The sequence below is a fragment of the Rana temporaria genome, chromosome 3, assembly GCF_905171775.1.
Source record: "Rana temporaria chromosome 3, aRanTem1.1, whole genome shotgun sequence".
Lineage (NCBI taxonomy): Eukaryota > Metazoa > Chordata > Amphibia > Anura > Ranidae > Rana > Rana temporaria.
Window position 1 is genome coordinate 69,123,518 of NC_053491.1, and position 24,821 is coordinate 69,148,338.

At 39.9% G+C, this 24,821-nt stretch overlaps 1 protein-coding gene across 1 annotated transcript in view; it reads left to right on the forward strand.

The window, feature by feature from the left end:
• UNC13C (unc-13 homolog C) overlaps positions 1 to 24,821 on the forward strand; it is an 829,386-nt gene that overhangs the window by 424,674 nt on the left and 379,891 nt on the right. Inside the window, exon 16 of the mRNA XM_040342717.1 lies at positions 1,036 to 1,164. Within this exon, the coding sequence (XP_040198651.1) occupies positions 1,036 to 1,164 (129 nt within the window). The remainder of the gene's footprint in view (positions 1 to 1,035; positions 1,165 to 24,821) is intronic.

Genomic DNA, 24,821 nt, shown 5'->3' on the forward strand with positions numbered 1-24,821 from the left:
AAAAATTAATTTTTTTTACAAAATGTTCAATATTTTTTATTTATGGCTCAAAAAATTAAAAACCCAATGTTGATTAAATACCACTAAAAGAAAGCACTATTTGTGTGAAAAGAAAGGGCACAAAGTTCATATGGGTACAGTGTTGCATGACTGAGTAATTGCCATTTAAAGTGTGAGAGCACTGAAAGCTGAAAATTTACCTGGTTAGGAAGGGGGTATAAGTGCCCAGTGGGCAAGTGGTTAATATATTAGACTACCTCTGAATTTAAATTGTAGGTAGAGTTGCTATTTTTGAGTAACTGCTTTCAATGTGCTCTCTTGCTTGTTCATTTGTTTACAATATTTTTATACTAAACTAATAGTCATACCTTTTCCCAATGAAAATAAACGCTTTAGTAGAGGATGTATACAGCAAATGAGGGACTCAACATTTAGAGGGCAGTTCCACTCAAAGTCAATCACATACTGTTCCCTTTAAATTTCTTGGGGGCACAGTGGTGAGATATGTCCACCAGAATTTCTACTTCTTTCTAGCTTCTGTAACCTTTATAGTGCCAAATAATGATATTTCCTCCTGAATCTTCCATACATGTATTGTAGAATGCACAAATAATTTTGTTCAGCTGCAAATAAATGAACAAACAAGTCTCGTAGAAGGGGACACCATTCAATGATATCAAATCTTGCCACTATTGTATTTAAAGATATATGAAGCAGTGAATTCATTTTACAATACATACCCAACCACTACTAAGATGTTAGTTTTGAGAGTCCACACTTGTTTTTTTCAATTAAATGCATTTAAAGGTTAACTTTCATGTAGGCCAAGTGAGTGTATTAGCTTAACCTTCAAATTGAATAGAAACATGTTGTAGGATGAATCTTATAAATCAAAATAATAAAATGAATCAGCATGTTACTGCTCATACTTTTGTTGTGTGGGTGTAACAATTCATCTATATGGAATGGTTTTGCTATGCCACAATGGAAGCATTTCAATGCAAAGCCTTTATGTTGATTTTTCAATTCTTACAGGTTCTTGAACTTCAGAGTCCTCCAAGAGCTAGCACTGTGGTGAAGGACTGTGTGCGAGCTTGTTTAGATTCCACCTACAAGTATATTTTTGTAAACTGCCATGAGCTTTACTCGCAGCTATTGGACCAGGTAAGATTTGAGAACTAGTCTGTTTATTCTGGAATCAGATTGTGCCAATACAGAATGTGACTGCTGGAAAACCACAGTGGTTGTAATGTTTGCTTTGTTGTGGATTATATAGCTAGCCATACATATAAAAATGCTATCAACAAATTGACTGAGAGTATATGTGCAGTAGAATAACCTGTGCCAATCTGAACATAGTAACCATGAAAAGCAGAACAAAATAGCTTAAAGGGAAACTATAATGGTTGTAGATCAATAGTTTTTATTTATTTAGGTTTATAAGTCTATGAACGAGCCTCTTTCAACCTTTTTACCCTTGAGAAACCTTTGAATAAAGGCCGAGATCTCAGGGGACACCTGAAATAATTTTCTAATGCAAAGCTCACAGTACATTGATGTGATCAGTGAGCTGTAGCTACTAGACATGTGCATACTAAAATATTTTGTTTTGGAATTCCGTTTTCATCTGAAAAATAAATGTATTTAGTTACTCCCAAAATTCGTTTTTATTTATTTTGTTTCATTAAAAAATGCATTTGTCCAAAAATAAAAATTAATTAAGGTCATATCTGTCAATTGAAGCAGCTAAACTGTAAGACACAGCAATCGTACATTTCCAGTCGAATGCTCCGCCCACAAGCTATAGTAGAATTCTAATATATGACTAGTAATAATTATATTTATTAATTATTATTACTAGTCAACCAACCTTAGAATTCTTCTATAGCCCATGGGTGGAGCGTATGTTTTTAGCTGCTTTGTTGAATCTTCATATGTCTATAATGTCGAATATTTTCTCTCTATGTCGAATAATCTTGGACTAATAGAGTTAGGTTAGGCACATTCAACCGCATAGTGCCGATCCTGACCTCCCTGGGGCCCTAAGCAAAAGTACATGGCACATTAAAAATGAGAAGCGGGGGGCGCTGACGACAGTGACATGTCACATTAAAGAAAGTTGAGAAGCGGGGGGAGGGGGTGTTCTGCTGTCGGAAATGACATCTTACATTAAATTGAGAAGCAGGGGGTGCTGACTTCTTACCTCTTCTCCCATGCAGCCAGCGAGTTGAGAAACGGGGTGAGGGGGCGAAAATTATTTCTCACCAGACGGGGCCTCTAGTAATTTTGGGGGCCCTTTGCAGCTTTGCGGGGCCCTAAGCAGGTTGCATAGTGAGCCTATAGGGCGGATCGGCCCTGCAACCGCAGGTTCGATAGACACAGATCGCTATTGTCACTGTCATGTCGAATCTTCTATCTATATCAAACTGTTGTCTCAACAAAATGAAAATAAAGCATTTTTATGTCAGATCTTTCGGATTTCGGATTCTGCACATTCGTTATCGTTAAAACGAATGTGAAAATCCACGAAAATGCATTCGGACGAAAACAAATGATGTTCATGTCTAGTAGCTACAATAACAACAACTATTTGTAGAAATAACAATGAAATGTTTACTATGCCCTCAAGATTTCCTCCAGAAACCAAGAGTTTAAAAAAAAAACAGTTGACAAACCCCACTTTAAAATGGTCGTAAACCCTGTACTACCACTTTTACATAGATGTGAATATCTCCTAAACTTGCACCGTTTAGGAGATATTCACTGTAATTGCATGTGCCGACGTCATCGGCACATGAGCACTAAAGAAACGACTCGCTTGTGTCATTTCTTCAGGAGCAGTTCTGTGACCGGCGGCTGCCGTGTGCATGTGAAGTGACGTCATTGCGGCTCTGGCCAATCACAGCGCCGGAGCCCGTGAACCCAGAAATAACTCTGGGAGACATGTCGCTTGTCACATCCGTGTACCTAAGGTTAGTATTTCATAATGAGCTAGTACAATGTATACTTGCTCAATATGCCTTTGTCTTGCAGGTTTTTTTTATTTATTTTTAAGAGAGAGTTTACAACCACTTTAAACTAATGTTTTATATATTATTAAGAGCCCAGTGATTTATCGGCAAAGCAGAACATAGTGCTTTACAGCTCCCTTTTTTCTGCTTGAAATCTGGGTCTTCACCTTTTGATGACTGCTGTTATTAATGGTTCGAGTTTTGTAATCAGCAATCTTCTTTCAGTATACATAGTTGGTTACATAGTTGGTAAGGTTGAAAAAAGACACAAGTCCATCAAGTCCAACCTGTGTGTGTGCGCTTTTATGTCAATATTACATTGTATATACCTGTATGCAGGGCCGGTACAAGGCAGGGGCGGAAGGGGGAGATGCCTTGGGTGGAACCAATTTATTAGAGGAAGGGGGGCGCTGGTGAAGAGGAGAGAGAAAAGATGTCACTTTCACAGCTGCACCGCCCCCCCTTCTCAGGTCGCGGCTGGGTTGTAGAGAAAATTATGTCACTTTCACGGCAGCACCCTCCACCCCTAACCCACCCCCCTTCTCCTTATGTCGTGGCTGGGCTGGCTGGAGAGAAAGAGAGAAATCATGTCACTTTCACTCACTCTGACCCAGGCAGTGTTAACAGAAACCAGATCTCCATCCACAGCAGCAGCCAGTGCTCTCTGCTCATCCATTCCCTGCTGAGCCTGACGGCTGATGCAGGGTTTGCTAAGACTGATTGGCCAGGACAGGGACAGGGGGAGTGGTCAGCTGTTCGACAGAGCACATGGACACAGACACCAATAACAGCTTGGAGAGTGCAGCATGGAGGGTAAGTCATAAAAATGTAATGTGTGCTGCTGACTGTGCCCCCGGAGCGAGTGTGATTTAGAGGAGGAGGAACCAAGCAATAGTAAGCCATCTGCAGATGAATTTGTTAACTCCTTTTTTTTGGGGGGGGGGCGGTTAATATATTACCAATGGTATTTTTTTAATATGCATTAAGGGTAATTAATGTGTATTGTCAGTGCTGCATTAGTTACAAGTGGCAGTTATTTAACCCCTTTGGGCTGCATTAGTGATACCAGTGTCAGTGTTAATTAACTGCTGCAGCATGCAGGGGTTAATTAACATTGATGTCACTAATGCAGCACAAAGGGGTTAATTAACTGCCACTTGTAACTAATGCAGCACTGACAATACACATTAACCCCTTCATGCTGCATATTACAAATACCATTGGTAATTAACCACTTGCCAACCCATCGCAGTACATATACTGTGACAGGGTGGCAGCTACAAGCACCGCAACGTACCCATCACTGCCTGCTTCAGCCTAGGGTCACACTGTAGCGAACACAGACATCACATGTGATTCGCACCCACACTGCCGATAACATGCGATGTCTGTGCAATGCGAGTTCAGCTATACAGTTGTATGGCTGAACTCGCATTGGATTTGCACAAAAAAGATGCAGGGACTTTTTTTCCCCGCACTAGAATCAGATCGCATGTTCGTGTGTTCTCACTCATGCGATCCGTGCCCAGCTTCCCTTGTTTTCTATCTGCAGGCTATGGTTGTGGGGAGGAAGGTTTTTACTTCCTTAAACAAATAAGCTCTACTGATCCTATATTACCACTTTACGTTAAGTCGCTTCGCCCTGTGACTGCTAGGGGCGCGCCACCAGAGGAACGCGCCCGCTGCTTCGCTGCTCCTTTGTTTATAGCTCAAAACATTAAAACCGCAGAGGTGATCAAATACCACCAAAAGAAAGTTCTATTTGTGGTAAAAAAAGGACGCACATTTTTGTTTTGGGTACAGCGTCACACGACAGTGCAATTGGCAGTTAATGCGACACAGTGTCAAATTGTAAAAAGTGCTCTGGTCAGAAAGGGGTTAAAACCTTCTGGGGCTGAAGTGGTTAAATACTTTCAGCAATATACACAGTTGCCTGTATACAAAGTTCACCATGTAAGACATCTACAGCACTTTTTTGAAACCACATAGTATGAGAGACTTGATGTATAATGAAGAATCCGCCTTAATAGTCTATGACAAGTTTTTCCGACACTTTGCTGGGACAGAAAGCCACCAGCAATTTTGCATTAGCAATATATGGAGAGTTCTCAGTCCATAGTGCCAATACATCAAAGCATACACATAAATGGAATGGCTTCTTAGCAAAATTAAATCAGAGCATCTTCCATTTCTAATGACTAGTGTGTGATGCAAGCTATGCAATATGAAAGATTGAATTCCAGAAATCACTCTCTACCTTATTTCCACAACTCTAAAAGGAACAATGGTAATATAAATGGTGCCTATAAGAAAGCATTGGTTGTTGCTAGGGAACTAATAAATGAATTGGAGCATGTCAACACCGCTTAGTTCTCTAGACATAATATTGATATAAAACCACAGATTGTGAAGTTCATTAAAATATGTTAATTGAACAAATTGTCAGTGTCAGAGAATAAAGGGCGTATATGTTGCCTGTTGAAATGACTTACGTGTAATACATTGATGAGTATAGACAATGAAATGAGGTCATGAAGATTATGGGTAATGCCTTAGCTTTGAATTAATGGCCAGCGACATGGTGCTCCTTCCCAGGTCGATTCATTGACACTTTTTCAAGTACTTTCCCATGCATGCTGTAGCTGGTGACTTAGTGATCATCGGTGCATAGTGAGGGCTATGCATGTATTATGCATTATGAGCTACATTAAATTGTGCACTCTCATCAGTCTTTGTATTGAGCAAATCTTACTGACTACATCTTCACTAACAGATCTTGCTATTTAATGTTTTCTTGTGCACATACCAAATATTGTGTATTCTGAATGTTCCCCTTTCTATTTTTGTGAAGTAACCCTCTCAGTGTTACACAGTGGTAAGAAATTGAAGGCTGGATTTTTACAACACGTATTCAGTCGGTAGAAGTCAAAGCCGTTTATTAAGAATTTCTCTATGCAGAACTAAAAATTAACGTCATCTGACATTTTATTCCTCTGATTTCTTTTTCTAATAGGATCTGAGTACGGTATATAAAATATTTAAATGATATAGGCAGGTTTCAAAATAATTTTCAATTTGATTTCTACTTCATGTTATGGTATGTTTGAATAAATGTTTTTTTTTTAAACCATTTAAATTATAACTTTTGTAACTAAGTTTACACAGTGAAAAAGAACCCGGTTCTTTCAGCTTCTTTCACATAATATTAGCACCAGACAAAGCCCATACTACAAAAAAAAGAAAAATCAGATTTGCCTTCTCTGCCTATCAAAAGCTGGTGACATGCAGAATGCATTGCACTTAATGGATCAAAACAGTGGAAAAAAAAACATGGTCTGCTATCCACAGGTACCGACATTGAAAATTGATCTTCTTCTAACAAAATATGTTGTTTAAACAAAGTCAGGTTATAGTTACATAGTTAGGTTGAAAAATGACACAAGTCCATCTAGTTCAACCATAAAAAATTTAAAATTAAAAAAATATCGTACAATCCCATATTCCCAATTCTATACCCACAGTTCATCCAGAGGAAGGCATAAAACCCCAGCAGAGCATGAGATCCAATTTGCTACAGCAGGGGAAAAAATTCCTTCCTAATCCCCCGAGAGGCAATCGGATTTTCCCTGGATCAACTTTACCTATAAATGTTAGTACCCAGTTATATTATGTACATTTAGGAAAGTATCCAGGCCTTTCTTAACCACTTAAGGACCGCCTCCTGCACATTTTCATTGGCAGAATGGCAGGGCTGGGCACAGGCACGTACCTGTACGTTGCCTTTAAGAGCCCAGCCATGGGTCGCGCGCGACCTGGTCTGAAGCTCCGTGACCGCGCCCGCAGGACCCACGACCCGATTGTATAAGTATCGGCCTAAACTGAGGATTTTTTTTTTATATATATATATATATTTTTGGGGGATATTTATTATAGCAAAATGTAAACAATATTGCATTTTTTTCAAATTTGTTGCTCTATGTTTGTTTATAGCGCAAAAAATAAAAACCACAGAGGTGATCAAATACCACCAAAATAAAGCTCTATTTGTGGGAAAAAAAGGACGCTAATTTTGTTTGTGAGCCACGTTGCACGACCGCACAATTGTCAGTTAAAGCGACGCAGTGCGGAATCGCCAAAAGGGGCAAGGTCCTTAACCTGCATAATGGTCCAGGTCTTAAGTGGTTAAAGCAATCTACTGAGCTGGTCAGAACCACCTCTGGATAGAGTCTATTCCATATTTTTACAGCTCTAAGGCCCCGTACAGACGAGCAAACATGTACGATGAAAACGGTCCGCTTCCACGCATGCGTCTAAGTCATTCGACGCATGCGAGGGATGGCAGCCACTCGGACATGTACAGACGACCGAACATGTCCGACGGACAGGATTCCAGCGGGCATGTTTCTAAACATGTTTAGAAATATTTGCCCGCTTGAAAAAGGCCCGGCAGGCAAATGTACGGTGGAATCCTGTCCACTTGGCTGTACAGACGACCGAACATGTCTGCTGAAACTGGTCCGCGGACCAGTTTCAGCAGACATGTTTGGTCGTCTGTATGGGGCTTTACTGTGAAGAAACCTTTCCGTATTTGGAGATGAAATCTCTTTTCCTCTATGTATGTAACAGAGATAGGATATGTCCTCTAACTAAAGGAAATCTGTGCTTACAAAGCAAACCACATGAACTAACCTTATACTCTATATAGGTAGCAGGTACCCTTTGCAGAGCATGGATTCAATCTCCAAAGTGCCTTGCCCCTCCTCCCTGGACCCCTTGAATGTTTCCAAGTGTCTTTTAGGTTTCCAGAATAAAAATTCTATCCCAAAATGAAATGCAAGTGTCTCGGTAATCAATTGAGTTTTGCCATCTTGCATTGTGGATAGGACTGCTAGCACTCTTGGGGTGCAGCAAAAGTGCTTTATAGTATGTAATCTCTCTATAGGCACTGAATGCCTGCTAATAACATCTGAGGCTAGTTAAAATGAAATGTATAGTATTTTTTTATGTCTTTTTCCCATGTATTATGCTCAGGATTAAACTACAGTAAAACCTTGGTTTGAGAGTAACTTGGTTTGAGAGCGTTTTGCAAGACAAGCAACATTTTTAAATACATTTTGGCTTGATATATACGTGATGTCTTGATATACAAGTAGCATCATGTCACAACTGAGTATAAAAGAGAAGAGAGGGGCATCTAATGCCTCGTACACACGACCAGTTTTCCCGTCTGGAAAACTGCCATGACAGCTTTTGGCCGGGAAAACTGGCCGTGTGTATGCTCCATGGCATTTTTCCCGACAGGAAAACAGCCGGGAATCGCTGCGGAAAAAATAAGAACATGTTCCTTTTTTTCCCGCTGGTTTTTAACCCGGCGGTTATTAACCCAGCAGTTTTCCTATGGGGAAAGCCTGCGGGGGAGCATACACACAGGAGCATACACACGGCCGGGTTTCCTGGCCAAAGCTCTCAGCCGGGAAACCTGATCGTGTGTACGAGGCATAAGTGTAGCAATATGGTTACATTTAATGAAGGTACAACATTTAGCAACATATTGCTACACTTAGAGGCCCCTCTCTTATCTTTTATACTCTGTAGCTCCTGCTGGATTTTGCTTCTAATCCCCTTGTGGAGGTTTCCATTTGTGGATGGGTATTTTATGGTTACACAACCTGGTCACATTGCTATAATCTTTTTATATGGACTATAAACTGAAGGACTTATGAATAAATGGTTGTTGAACGAATCATTTGAGTACCCATTATTTCTTATGGGGAAATTTGCTTTGATTTACAAGTGCTTTGAATTACAAGCATGTTTCTGGAACAAATTATGCTCGCAATCCAAGGTTTTACTGTATAAGATATTTGTAAACATGTATTTATTTCTAATTAATCGGGCAATATGATATTTTGCATATCGCTATTTTATATTTACCCTTTGCATGTAGTGAGTGCAAGTCTGATACCCCAGAATCTAGTTGAGATTATACACACAATCACCTAAGGCTTGGTTTACATCTATGCATGTGGCTGTGGGAATCACAGCAATTCCCACACCCTCAACCACATGCAGTGAAAATGTGCTGCTGTGTAAAACACTTGGGGCTGCCATTCATTCTGAATGGCACCCCCATGCATGTAAAGATGAAGTGTGTTTGTGGGTACAGGAACTGCAGGGAAATTGCATGGTCAAAATCACCATGGGTTTTCCCTGCGGGCTATGTTTGATAAAGTTGCATGCACCCTTGTTCTGCGGGAAACACAATTAAATGAATGGGCTGCCGTGCCCATGCAAATGTGGGTTGCAAAGACACAGAGATGTGAATATAGGGTAAATTAAATCAAAAGCGGGGCACTTCCTCACCTTCAAGTACAGAAAGCACCCTTTAGATGTTCATTCTTTAAAAACAGTCAACAAGTGTAGAGCTAATGTTCATGTTTCTTATTAGATAGTCTAACATCTACGGCACACACAGAAGCATTGGATTGCTGTGTATTTATTGTCCATTTGTAATAGAAGCATTTTTAACAAACAAAAAAAAGTTATAAAACAGTTTATATGTTTTAAAAAATTAAGAATGCGTGTTTGATTACAGGTATGCAATTGCATTTGGTAATAAAAATTCTTAATGATAAAATTGATTGGAGGTGAAAATGCAAGATATTACAAACTTTAGAATGGATCAAATCTGGGCATGCATCCATAATATTCTCATAGAAAAATTACCAAATTTTTTTTTAGGTTCATTTGAAACATTACCATCAATAACTCACAATAGGCAAATATATCCAGTGTATACAGCAGGATTTTTGCCCTAAGTGTTGTGGGAATATTGTGGGGTTGATTTACTAACACTGAAAAGTGCAAAATCTGGTGCAGCTCTGCAAAGAAACCAATCGGCTTACCTTTTTTTTGTCAAATCGTAATTGAACACGCTAGAGTTAGAAGCTGATGCACCATGTACAGCTGCACCAGGTTTTGCATGCTCCAGTTTTATTAAATCAACATCCATGTGTCATTCTTAGTTATGACAATGTTCCTGGGATGTAGGCTACACGTACAGTCAACATAGCAACAAATTCCGGCAACATGATTGCTTCTACTTACAAATCTTTACTAGGCACTAACAGCAGTGCTTCATGTATAATGTTAACGTGTTTCAGCCAGAGCCTTTCTCTTAGCATGAGGAAGGCTCCGGCCGAAATGCGTTAGCATTATAGATGTAGCACTGCTGTTAGTGGCTAATACAATTTTGTAAGAAGAAGCAATCATGTTGTCAGCATTTCTTGCTATTTTGATGTTCATGGGACACAACAAGCCTGTGCACCGATATTCAGCTCATTTCTTTACAATTGTGCGGTAAAGTTTGGGTGAGTCTTTGTCTAAATATGTAAGTCATTGGTTTGCATATTATAGTTTGCTGTATGATTGTGTTTGCTCTTATTGTAAAAAAACATACATATTTTTTAAATGTTGTGTCCCTCTTTGACTTTCTGAACTGCTTGTAGGTGTGTATGGTTTGATATTCTTTATATATGTGTTATTTCGACCAGGGCATCATTCTTTCAAATAGCTACAAAGCAAAATCTCTACAAAATATGTAAATAACTGTTTCATCCAATATCAAATAGCTCTCTGGAAAAAAAAAATAAACCCACATTCAAATGAGCTTTACTGGAAAAGCACCTTTGTAAGCACGTAATATTTTGGATATTTTGTTATTCCTTGAAATAACCCCTCAAATGTCATTGCTTGCATCTGGTTACGATTCATTAATCCAGGAACATGTTAATTAAAACAATAAAATCCTCTGAACCTATTCCTAAGAGTTGCCTATAAAACTGGACCTAGAGCACAATGAATTATGATGAGGCATGTAATGGCATGTGTAATAGTGGGTTAATCAAAGCCAGTGTATAACAGTGGACCCTTTCTCTAATACCTGAAGTATAAATTGGAAAATGAAATTGGTTCTGCATATAGCATCCCTGGGGTTACTGATAATTAGTTTTGAATAAGACATTGAAAATCTGATTTTAGATATTTATACCAGGTTGAAGCACATTCATATATTCCTGAGCATATAATGTAATGCATGAATACCTTTAAATGCTATGTTGATGTGTTAAAAGGATGGTTCAGAAAGAAAATGAAATAAACAGTTGAAAATGCATACTTTACAATGCTGCTGGATATACTTATCCTCTTAAGTAGCTGGGGGCTGTAAATACCACACTATAAAAGTCTATGCTTTGTATTCTTCTAGCCTTATGCCGTGTACAGACGGTCGTTTTTTTGTGATGAAAAAAAACGACATTTTAAATCATGAAAAAAAAACACCATCGTGTTTTCAAAATACTCTAGCAAAGCGCGGGTTTAAAAACGTTGTTTTAAATGTCGTTTTGCCCACACACTATCATTTTATTTGACACAAAAAACGACGTTTTGAAAAACGACACAAAAAATTCAAGCATGTTCGAATTTTTTTTTTACGTTTTTCAGAAGACATAAAACAACGTTTTCCCCCACACACGGTCATTTTAAATGACATTTTCAAAAACGACGGGTTTTTTTCATGACAAAAAACAACCGTCTGTACGCGGCATTATAGGTAGGCTCCAATCAATAGTAACAAATTACTAGATATGTGCATTCGTTTTCGTCCAAATGCATTTTCGTCCGTTCACGTTCATTTTAACAAACAATAACGAACGTGCAGAATCCGAAATCCGAAAGATCCGACATAAAAAATGCTTTATTTTCATTTTGTTGCGACAACAGTTCGATACAGATAGAAGTTTCGACATGATGGTGACAGTAGTGATCTGTGTCTATCGAACCTGTGGTTGAATGTGCCTAACCTTACCCTATTAGTCCAAGATTATTCAACAGAGAGAAAAGATTTGACATTATAAAGACATGAGGATTCGAAAAAGCAGCTAAAAACATACGATCGCCGCAAGCGTACATTTATGGTCAAATGCTCCGCCCATAGGCTATAGAAGAATTCTAATGTTGGTTGACTAGTAATAATAATTATTAAACATAATTATTACTAGTCATACAACATTAGAATTCTACTATAGCTTGTGGGCGATTGCGGCATCGTACCGTTTAGCTGCTTCGTCGGATCTTCTTGGAACATTCGACAGACACCATAAGCCTTCAATTGACAGATTCAACCTTAATTCATTTGGATTTTCGGATGAATGCATTTTTTAAAGAAACAAAATAAATAAAAACGAATTTCGGGACTAACTAAATGTATTTTTCGGACGAAAAAATGAAATTCCGAAACAAAATATTTCAGTGTGCACATGTCTAAAAATTACTGCACATTATACCTACTCAACCTGGCATACTTAGTGTACCAGACCACCCCACGGCTTAAAACCACCTGGGTTCTGGTAATCTTGTTTTATGGGAAAGCAAATGGTTGTTCTGATTGTAGGCTCATAGAGGTTGATTTAGGCAAATAGACTGTGCACTTTGTAAAATTCAGTTACACTCTGCAACAGTAGTTGTTCCAGAGCTTAGTAAATGAAGTAAAGCTTCACTTTTCAAAGAATACCCAATCACATGCAAGGAAAATAAAAAAAAACATAATTTATACTTGCACATGATTGGATGATGGAAGTCAGCAGAGCTTCCCCTGATTTTACTAAGCTCTGGAGCAAAAGGCACTTGCAGAGTGCAACTGCACTTTACAAAGTTCACCGTCTATTTGCCTTCAGTAAATCAACCTCTTAGAGCCAGTTCACACAGGGACAACACGACTCTGGGCACGACTTTGCGAGGCGACTTCAGCGTGACTTGGGGCGACTTACAAGGCGACTTCAAGTCGCCTCCAGGACAGGTGACTTTGCCAGTGGCCAATCAAATAGTAATCATCTCTGTGGGAGGGAGGGGTTTGCCTGAGAAAACGAGTTTCTCTTCCTGTAAAGTTGCTTCAGTTAAGACAGGGCATCCGACTTGGAGGCGACTTCCATTGAAATCAATGGGTACAAGTCACCTAGAAGTCACCTTGAAGTAGTGCAAGAACCTTTTCTGAAGTCGGAGTGACTTTAGTGTGCATTAAGACGGCTCTCATTCACTTCCATGTTATTTGTCATGTAGCGCAACTTGGGGCGACACAAGTCGCCCCCCAGGTCACAGTAGTGTGAACCGGCTCTTAGTGTCTCTCACAGAAAGAGGGGAGTTGCAGAGCACATTATTGTATGACACGAAGCTGCATTCTTGGAATTTAGCTATACTAGACTACATACTGCTGTCACTTGCGGTGTTTACTGTATTTGAAATCTCACTTGTTGCCTGCAGCTGCTTTTTAACCACTTCCTGACCAGCCGCCGCAGTTATACTGCAGTAGGTTGGCTCCCCTGGGTGAACCGTCGTAGCTGTATGTCGGTTCATATTTTGACCAATGTAAACAGACAGATCTCCGTCCTGTCAGGGGTGAGGAGAGTGATCTGTTGTTCATACTAAGTATGAACCATGACCAATCTCCTAACCCAGGCAGTCCCATCCCCCCACAGTTAGAATCACTCCCTAGGGAACACATCAACCCCTTGATCACCCCTACTGTTAACCCCTTCCCTGTCAGTGACATTTACATAGTAATCAGTGCATTTTTATAGCACTGATCTCTGTATAAATGGCAATGGCCCCAAACAAAACGTCAATTTTGTTTGGGTGCAAATTCACATGGCAGCACAATTGTCAGTTAAAGCGACGCAGTGCTGTATCGCAAAAAATGGCCCGGTAATTGAGCAGCCAAATCTTCCGGGGCTGAAGTGGTTAAACCTTTTTTTTTTTTAAACATTTATGTACCATATACTCAATTGGCACTTGACTTGCCTTTGATGTTTGCAAACCCATTTGCGCCTCAAAGCTACAAAAACTTAGTTGATTTCATGACTTTTAGCAAATTCTAACTCCTTTTGGGGGTACACCAAAAAAATAAACTACACTGTAAGAGTATATCTCCAGTAATAATGTTTTCAAGAAAGACTGTTCGTTCTAAACTAGTTGCATGGTATAAATTACTACTCTTCATCAATGCGGGAACATTTTAATTAGGGTTCAGTGAATTACGGCTTCTTTGCTGTTTCTCCGGGCAGGGAAAGCCAGTATAAACAGATTGCAATAGGAGATTCTGCTCTGCTCTAAATAATGGAGAGTAAATAAACTGCGGGCAATTCAAACCGCATTTTTCATCTTAATTGTAATACTCTACATGTGTTAAGGCAACAATTTTGTATTTTTTGACTTTACGATTAGATTATTTTTTTAGAAATTTTACAGCCATACTAATAGGCTGCAGTCATACCTTGAAGAGCATTTGCAGGTAACAGGGAAAAAAATGCTTCACAACAAAAGACCAGCCACATACCAATGAGCTTGGCATTTCAATACAGCTTTATTGTTCTGGAAAACATGCAGAAAACTTGTAACCTCCCTTCTTGGAAGTATTTCACCCTGCAGTGGACCTAATCATAGAGATTGATTTCTATGATTAGGCCTGTTATTGGGTTAAATGTTTCAGGGCAGGGATGTCTAAGGCAGGCCATAGATAATTCGATTTTCGTTTCAGCAACCACGGATTGCATGTAAGAACATCGCTTGATTCTCCCAATGGGGAAATCCCTTTTGAAGAACTATTGTATTCTTCCGGGGGAGGGAGGGGTTGCCTGCTGGGAGAACACAGTGATTATTGCTAGCTGATATAGCCGCTGGCAATAATTGCATATAAAAATCCAACATGCTGATCGTACCCAAGTCGAATGATGGCTTGACTTGGATACAGTCAGCCAGCCCATAAATGGTTTGAAACTTGGCCGGTCCCTGCTGAACGAGATGGGATTCAAACCATCAATGGCCAGCTTAACTCTATCTGTAGAAGATCTAACTGTAGAAGACTGGGTTGACTAAGCATAGGCCTTTTTAGATAAAAAATTACCTCAAGCCTGCTAGACTCCACAGACTAAATAAAAAAAATATTTGTCAATGTCAGAAGTATCAAATGAGTACAGCGATGTATAAGCAATGCAGGCTTGTCCAGAATGTTATAGGAACAGGTTACACAGTTAGTACATTTGTAAAATTCTCTCTATCAATGGCCTACTTCCCCTCTCCAAAGGAATATGTTACATATATTAGGCAAGGAGGGAAACATTATTTAAATGGTGATGACCAGAGCCTCCTACTAAACCCAAATCTATCTAATCCATTAATCAAGATCTCTCACTGTATACATTTATTGAGTAGTTCCTATTTGATTAAATATGAGAAATGATAATCCCTCTGCATTATAGATCTTGAAACCTACAACATGAAATACAAGTTTAGTTTAGAGATGCACTAAAATTTCGGCGGCCAAAAATTGTGTTATCGGCACAATGCCAATAACAGAAAAGGTGCAGATAATGGCACCGAAAATGCATCGCGTTTTGCTGCAATTCACTGGGATTTTATCACAAATTTACCACGATTTTGGACTGATTTTACCATGATTTACTGTGCTTATGGTGTGTTTGTCATAGGTCACGTGACTCAAAAACCACAACAAGAATGTAACACGGGTGCATTAATGATGCATTCTTGCTGCATTTTTAATGCATTTGAACTGGGAGGCGTGTTTTCTTTGCATATTTTTTAACTGACCAAAAATGCACCAAGCTGTATTTTTAACACCACAATGGAAGCCCAATGGACCAGTGCGCAGACATGCATAGAATTTAAAGGGATACATTTTTCTTGAGCTTTTCTTGCGCTAAAAGCTGCCAATAATAGTGGACAATAAATTCATATTAATTTAAATTGATGATAGTAATAAAAAGTTGAATATAATACAATTATATATAAAAATAAAAATATTTTTAAAAAACTTTTCGGTTTCAGTTTTAGGCCAAGTGCATCCTGCATTTTTGGTTTCGGCACCAAAATTTCCATTCGTGTCCCTCTAGTTTACTTCACATTGATTGAATGCACCTAAGAATTATAACTGTTTTGTTGGCATACGCTGTGTGGTGTGGGGATTAGGCCACCTGGATAGCAATTTTAGGGTTACCGTAATTGTTCCCCCAAGGCAAATAACTTGACTTGCTTTTGTACCACATATCATTGTATTGTAAAAAAGACAGCAATAGCATTTTGTTTAACCGGTTCCCAACCAGCGCACACCGATGTACGTCGACAGAATGGCACGGCTGTGCAAATAGGCGTACAGGTACATCCCCTTTAATTTGCGAGCCGTGTGGACCCTGCCGTGAGCTCCATGACCGCGCCCACGGGACCCAATCGCTGCCGGTGTCCCACGATTGGTTCACAGAACTGATGAACGGGGATATGTTAGTGTAAACACAACATCTCCCCGTTCTGCCTAGGTGACACTGTCACTGATCGTGTTTCCTGTCACTAATTTTTACAGTAATGTTTTATAGCACTGATCGCTGTAAAAATTACGATGTCCCAAAATTGTGTCAAAAGTGTCCGATGTGTCTGCCATAATGTCGCAATCACGATAAAAATCGCTGATCACCGCCATTACTAGTAAAAAAAAAAATTATTAATAAAAATGCCATAAAACTATCCTCTATTTTGTAGACGCTGAAACTTTTGTGCAAACCAATTAATAAACGCTTATTGCGATTTTTTTTTTTTTACCAAAAATAGGTAGAAGAATGCATATCGGCCTAAACTGAGGAAAATTAATGTTTTTTATATATTTTTGGGGGATATTTATTATAGCAAAAAGTAAAAAAATATTTTTTTTTTTTTCAAAATTGTCGCTCTATGTTTATAATGCAAAAAAAAAATGTTGTTTGGAGGCCACGTCGCACGACCACGCAATTGTCAGTTAAAGCAACGAAGTGCCGAATTGCAAAAAGTGGCCCGGTCTTTAACCAGCCAAATGGTCCGAGGCTTAAGTGGTTAATTGCTTTTGACTCATAACGTTCAAATTCACCATGCTAAATCTGGTTTTCAAAACCACTTGTTCTAAATGGAAAAACACCAAATAATAGAATGTCATATAAAACAAAATCCATTATCCACTAACAACTTTTAATAGATATGATGTCCAAACATGCAGCTCCCTTAATTGTAGTCCTTAGAAGCTGGAGAATGTAATGCACAGAAACCAATCAATAGGTAATTGGATAAAATATTATCCTTAACCACTTGACAACTGGGCAATAGTCACAGATGACGCCGGTTTGTTTACATGTGATCGCTCCGTCATTGGACGGAGTGATCACGTGGTGAACGGCCGCTATCAGCGTCAATTCACCGTGATCCTTGATGTTCCGTGTGTGCGCCCCAGGGGGCGCGCGGGAGCGCGATTCTGGGAGGACGTTACATAACGTCCACCCCCAGTTAAGCAACCACCTTGTCGCCGTTTTATTGATGTATATGAACCAAATCGGGAAAAAGTTCAACTTATCCTGGAGCAACAATACGAAGAAAGATGTATTTTCTCTTTAAGGCCTCGTACACACGACGGGACATGTCCGATGAAAACGGTCCGCGGACCGTTTTCATCGGACATGTCCGCTGGCGGATTTTCCCGCGGACAGCGAACGCGGTGATGTGGCCGCGCCGTCGCCGCGACGTGCGCGACCCTGGAAGGTCAATGCTTCCACGCATGCGTCGAATCACTTCGACGCATGCGAGGGCTTTCGGCCGAGCGGACATGTCCGGTGAGTCGTACAGACGACCGAACATGTCCGACGGACAGGCTTCCAGCGGACATGTTTCTTAGCATGCTAAGAAACATTTGTCCGCTGGAAACCTGTCCGATCCGCCGGAAAATTGTCCGGTCGGCCGCACAGACGACCGAACATGTCCGCGGAAACTGGTCCGCGGACCAGTTTCAGCAGACATGTTCGGTCGTGTGTACGAGGCCTGACAGTTGTCACCGGAACAAATGTTCATATTGGGAGATTGCCTTTCTCCTAGATGTGTGACAGCTCTGGCATTCTCTTCACTTTCCCTTCACATGGAAAGTGAATCTTCCCAACCAGACACAGACAGCAAAAAAACTTGCGGTACTAAGCCTTTCCTAATCAAGAAAAAAATGTTATGCCTCTAGTTCCGTATTATTAAATGCGCATTAACTTTCAAATGTTTTCAATCATGCATCCAAACAGTTTTTTTTTTTTTTAACTCATGCCATTTTGAAGTCTTATGTCCTACAAATACATGATTTAGTATTGGTCTTTTATTTTAAATTACATGTTCATATACTCTGTAATGTGTAGTTATTGAAATAATCCGCTCTAGTTTATCTCCATGGTTATGTTTTAGGTAGGGTTATGTAGGTCAACAGCATGTGTAGTTTAAGCAGCTAACATTACTAACCATGCAGATTATTTGTGCAGATAAATGAAAAGAGGAGTTGCTGTTTGTTTCATTTACAGACCAACAATGGCAAGGTATATGCCCTTTAAAAAAAAAAAATCTGCTTTACTCTATACTTTACTCTGTTAGTTACTGATATAATCAATTAGTCTAGTCTGTAGGTTTGTGTTTCTGTCATGTAGATATGTGGGATGTACTGCTTTGTTAGTAAATTTACCAGGAGGATTGCTAATGCCACGTACACACGATCGGTTCATCCGATCAAAATGGACCGATGGATTTTTTCATCAGATATCCGATGAAGCTGACTTTCATGAGTCTTGCCTACACACCATCAGTTAAAAATCGGATAGTGTCCAACGCGGTGACGTAAAACACAACGACGTGCAGAGAAAAATGAAGTTCAATGGTTCCGAACATGCGTTGACTTGATTCTGAGCATGAGTGGATTTTTGACAGATGGATTTCCCTAAAGACGATCGTTTTTTTCTATCGTTTTTTTTAACCATCAGAACATATTAAAACAGGTTCTATTTTTTTCCACCGATGGAAAAAAAAAACAATGGGGCCCACACACGATCGATTCGTCCGATGAAAACGGTCCATCGGACCGTTTTCATCAGACGAACTGATCGTGTGTACAGGGCATTCGATTCTGGAAGACCTGTGGCATTCTTACACACACTGAAGAGAGAAGCAAAGGTGCAAATAGGTCACTGTGGCCATAGTGGATGGAGTCATATTCAGGTGGGGAGAAGGGTGTGATTTTAAGGGGCCTGGTTAAAAAGAGCCCAAACTTACTTGCTGTATACAATGCAAACAGTTGACCTTGTGTTTGCTTTGTTACCCATCCCTCAGTTGGACTGCTTTTGGACATCCTTATTTCCCGGAATACTCATCCCATGTGCGGTAAGAACATTTTTGTGCCATAGAAATCATTTTCTTAGAGTACATTTTGGACCAATGCCCCTTCCCTTAGTTCCTTTGATCCACTCCCACTATTGCTTGCTACAAAAATATAGGCATGCCGGGAGTGGGAGGGGTTGTCTTAGTATGCTGATGCCTTAACCCTCCTGGCGGTATTACCGATTGGGCTAAGTGTTACATTTCAGTACCATTAGTGGTAACCCCGAGCCTCACAGGAGCCTCAGGATTGCATTGCAGAATCCTGGTACAGCATACTTACCTTGTCACTAGAATGCTGCGATATCCCACCACTGTGTCCTCTGCTGGATTATCCGCCCGATGCTCTGTGTTGCAGGCTCTGTTCCCTGCGAGGGTCACAATGCATGAGGGCGGAGCCTGGCGGAAAATTCAAAAAGTACAAAAAACATAACACATACAGTACATTGTAATCTTACAGATTAAATTACTGTATCAAATCATTTCACCTTACTTTTGTCCCTAGTGCTTTGCCCAGTGCCCCGGATGCACTTTTATATTATAAATACTGTTCTTTTTGCCTCGAAACTTGAGATTGTCCATAGCAACCAAAAAGTGTCCCTTTACGTCAAAAGTGATTTTAGACCAGATAGAAAACAACGATAGTAAATTAGAACACTTGCAGAATTGAGCAATAGTGAATTGTGGGAAAATGTATTTTATTTTTATTATATTATTTGTTATAATTATTTATAGTTATTTATTATATTATAATTTATGATTGCATGTTTCAAACTGTATCATACCCGGGATGTCTACTAGACTCTTGTTTGGACAGATTTAAGTGAGTTATTCTTAAGGCCTTGTACACACGGGCAAACATGTCCGCTGAAAACGGTCCGCCGTACCGTTTTCAGCGGACATGCCCACCCGGAGATTTCTGTATGATGGCTGTACACACCATCATACATAAATGAGAGACAATCCGCGCGGACAGACAGCACGGTGACGTGTTCGCGCCGTCGCCGCGACGATGACGCGGCGACGTGCGCGACGCTGAAAGGTCAATGCTTCCACGCATGCGTCGAAGTCATTCGACGCATGCGAGGGATGGCGGCCGCTCTGACATGTATGGTAAGTCTGTACAGACGACCGAACATATCCGACGGAAAGGATTCCAGCGGGCATGTTTCTAAGCATGTTTAGAAACGTTTGTCCGCTCGAAAACGGTCTGGCGGGCAAATGTACGCTGGAATCCTGTCCGATCGGCCGTACAGACGACCGATCATGTCATGACATGTTCAGTCGTGTGTACGGGGCCTAAGAATTACAGGCCTACCATATAAAATGCAAAATTCCTATGCAAAATAATGTACCACTTTGAGATTCAAAAATCTGACATAATCATACCGCCAGGGAGGTTAAGAGCTCCCTTCACTGGAACCAAGGGGCTAAGCCCAAGCCCAGAAAAACAACCCCACACCATAATCCCCTTCCACCAAATGATTTGGACCAGTGAACAAAGCAAGGTCCATAAAGACATGAATGGGCTAGTTCGGGGTGAAGAAACTTGACTGTCCTGACCTCAACACCTTTGGAATGAATTAAAGCAGAGACTGCGAGCCAGGCCTTTTTGTCCAAAATCAATGCCTGACTCCACAAATGCGCTTATGGAAGAATGGTCAAACATTCCCTCGTGGACAACCTTCCCAGAAGAGTTTTAAGCTGTTATTAGATGCAAAGGGTTGATCAACTCAATATTGAACCCTACGGACGAAGACTGGGATGCCATTAATGTTCATGTGCGTGTATTACTTTTGGTAATATTGTTTATAGTATAGTAAAGGAAGGGTTATACTTTTTTTTTAGTGAGCATGTTTTTATTATGTGGCCATTGTAGAAGCTAATGGGGGTTATTTACGAAAGGCAAATTCACTTTGCACTACAAGTGCAAAGTGCACTTGAAATTGCACTGAAAGTGCACTTGGAAGTGCAGTCGCTGTAGATCCGAGGGGGACATGCAAGGAAAAAAAAAAAACAATACAATTTCAAGTGCACTTTGCACTTGTAGGGCCAGATCCTCAAAAGAGATACGCAGACGGATCTGCTGTTCCGCCTGCGTATCCCTGTTTCTATCTTTGGAACTGATCCACAGAATCAGTTTCCAATAGATACAGTAGGCAGAAGATCCAACATTTGTAAGGGACTTACACTGCCGGATCTTAGGATGCAGTACCGCATCCGCCGCTGGGGGCATTTCGAGTCGAAATGCCGCGTCGGGTATGCAAATTAGCACTTACGGAGATCCACAAAGCTTTTCAGCTTAGTTTTTTCTCTGTAAGTATTCGTTTGCAAACGCAAAATTAGGGCTTCTTTTACAAAGTGTAAAGTTAGTACACCTTGTAAAAGTAGACGCTTCTTTCCCGCGATGCTGTTATTTATTTATTTTTTTATTTTTTTTTCCCGCCGTATCTTTTTTTTTTCCGACGCAACTTTTTTTACCCGGCGCGATTCACAAAACTCGGCGTAACGTAAAACCGCGCAATGCACGTCGGGAAAATTACGTCGTGAGCATACGCAGTACGGCCGGCGCGGGAGCGTGCCTAATTTAAATGGGACTCGCCCCATTTGAATAGGAACGCCTTGTGCCGGCCGGATTTAAGTTACACAGCCGAAAATTTCTAGGTAAGTGCTTTGTGGATCGGGCACTTAGGTAGAAATTTTCCGGCAGTGTAACTTAAATGGGAATTTTTAAGTTACGGCGGCTGGCTGTGGATGTGGCCCGTAGTTTGCAATTGTAGTGCAAAGTAGACTTGCCTTTCGTAAATAACCCCCAATTTTTATTAGTAGAACCATTTTACAGAATCCAGTATGTATCCTACTTTTAAAGCTGACCTCTGCAAAAATAGACAAAATCCACCCTTGCAGCTCCCCTGCACTGCAAGGGTTAAATGCTTGTTTAGTTTAGGAGTTTTGGGAATTCCCGGATTTCAGTTTTAAATTTTGTTTAGTGAAATCTCCCGGGGCAGTGAGCTCTTTCTAGTTTAAATGACAAATTAATAAATTAGTTAAGCAAATTACAACAGTTTTAATCACAACAAAAGAACTGTGTTTAGTGAGTAATTCTAAATGACAAAAAATAAATCTTTTTAATTGTTTTTTCAGAAATAAAATTATCGCAGTTCTCAAACAATACTCACTTGCATTTCAGAAGGGAATACTAGGAAATGTTATTTTCTTTAAATCCAACCTCTAACCAAAACTTTTTTATTTTTCTTATTTTGAATGGAAAGAGAACCTCTGACAAGCTTTTATAGATGCCTGTTACTCCTCTGAGCAGACTGAAGCCTCGTACACACGACCGGTTTTCCCGGCAGGAAAACTGCCAGGAGAGCATTTGGCCAGGAATCCCGGCCGTGTGTAAGCTCCCTAGCAGTTTTCCCATCAGTAAAACAGCCGAGAATCCCGACAAGAAAATAGAGAACCCTGCTCTCAATTTTCTCGTCGGGTTTCCCGGCAGAGTGTTTCCTGCCGAGAAAACCGGTCATCTGTATGCTTACCTGTCCCAGGTAAACCCACGCATGCTCGATAAGAGTTCGATGCATGCGCAGTAGCATACGAGTTTAGTGTGGGGTGTAGCAAGATGGCGGCGACGGCATCGAATGTGACAAGCGCCGGCTCGTCGTAGTCGATGACGTCACTGCATTCTTGCAATTCAAAAGATCGGCGGTTCTTTTGAATGCCGTCTGTATTCACGGCAAGCTTGCAGGAATCCCGTCAGGAAAACCGAAAAAAAAATCCTGACGGGATTCCTGGCCGTGTGTACAGGGCCTGAGAGTCCAATGAGATTCCTAGACAACAACATTGGGCTGTTACTGTAGGGAACACTTGGGGGATTGAAGATACTGGATAAAGTGAAATCTCCATATGGTCTCTATAAAAAAAATTGCAGGAGACATGTAAAATAAAGTTATATACACTATGACTTTTTCGTATCAAGAAATTATAAATTACATAAAAATGATATATGCATATACAAAGTAAGTGATAAGACATCAATAATAAAAGTGATATATGAGTATAATGGATAGAAATATCTAGTCCAATTGTATATCACAAAAATATATACACCAAACTTAACCTCTTGACCACTGGGCACTTAAACCCCCTTCCTAACCAAACCAATTTTCAGCTTTCGGTGCTCTCACAACTTGAATGACAATTGCTCAGTCATACAACATTGTACCCATATGGCATTTTTGTCCTTTTTTTCACACAAATAGAGCTTTCTTTTGGTATTTAATCACCGTTGTTTTTTTTTTTTTGCGCCATAAAAGAAAAAAGACTGAAAATTCTGTAAAACATTTTTTTAAATTCTCGTTTCTGTTATAAAATTTAGAAAATGTTTAATTTTTCTTCAGAAATTTTGGCCAAAATTTATACTGCTACATATCTTTTGTAAAAATAAGTACAAATTGGTGTATATTATTTGGTCTTTGTGAAAGTTATAGCGTTTCTCAAGCTATGGTGCCAATATCTGAAAATTGATCACACCTGAAGTACTGACGTCCTATCTCATTTCTTGAGACCCTAACAAGCCAGGAAAGTACAAATGCCCCCCAAATGACCCTTTTTGGAAAGAAGACATTCCAAGGTATTTAGAAAGAGGCATGGTGAGTTTTTTGAAGTTGCATTTTTTTTCCCCACAATTCTTTGCAAAATCAAGATTTTTTTTTTCTTTTTTCACAACATTTTCATATTAGCAGGTTATTTCTCACACAGCATATGCATACCACAAATTACACCACATGTGTGAAACTTTTACACAGCGTGGTCACACACAGAGGCCCAACATGCAGGGAGCACCTTTAGGCGTTCTGCAGCACCCAAGCCAATTCTGACATTTCTCTCCTACATGTAAAAATCATGATTTATTTGCTAGAAAATTACATAAAACCCCAAAACATTATATATGCTTTTTTAGCAAAGACCTTAGAGAATACAATGGCAGCCATTGCAACTTTTTATCTTGCACGGTATTTGCGCAGCAATTTTTCGAACCCCTTTTATAAAAAAACAAACAGTTTTGTGCTAAAAACAAACAAACAGTAAAGTTAGCCTAATGTTTTTGCATAATGTGAAAGATGAGGTTACTGCGAGTAAATAGATACCTAACATGTCACCCTTCAAAATTGCACACGCTCGTGGAATGTCGCCAAACTTCGCTACCCAGGGGGCGCGCGGGAGCAAGATTCTGGGAGGACGTCCTCCCAGAATAACTCAACCGCGCTGTGGACGTCTTTTGTCTATAGCGCGGTCGGCAAGTGGTTAACCACTTGACCACCGGGCCTATTCTGACACTTCTCTCCTTCATGTGAAAATCACAATTTTTTTGCTAGAAAATTAATCAGAACCCCCAAACATTATATATATTTTTTTAGCAGACATCCTAGGGAATAAAATGGCAGTCATTGCAATACTTTTTGTCACATCGTATTTGCGCAGCGGTCTTACAAGCGCACTTTTTTTGGATAAAAATCACTTTTTTGAATTAAATAAGACAACAATACA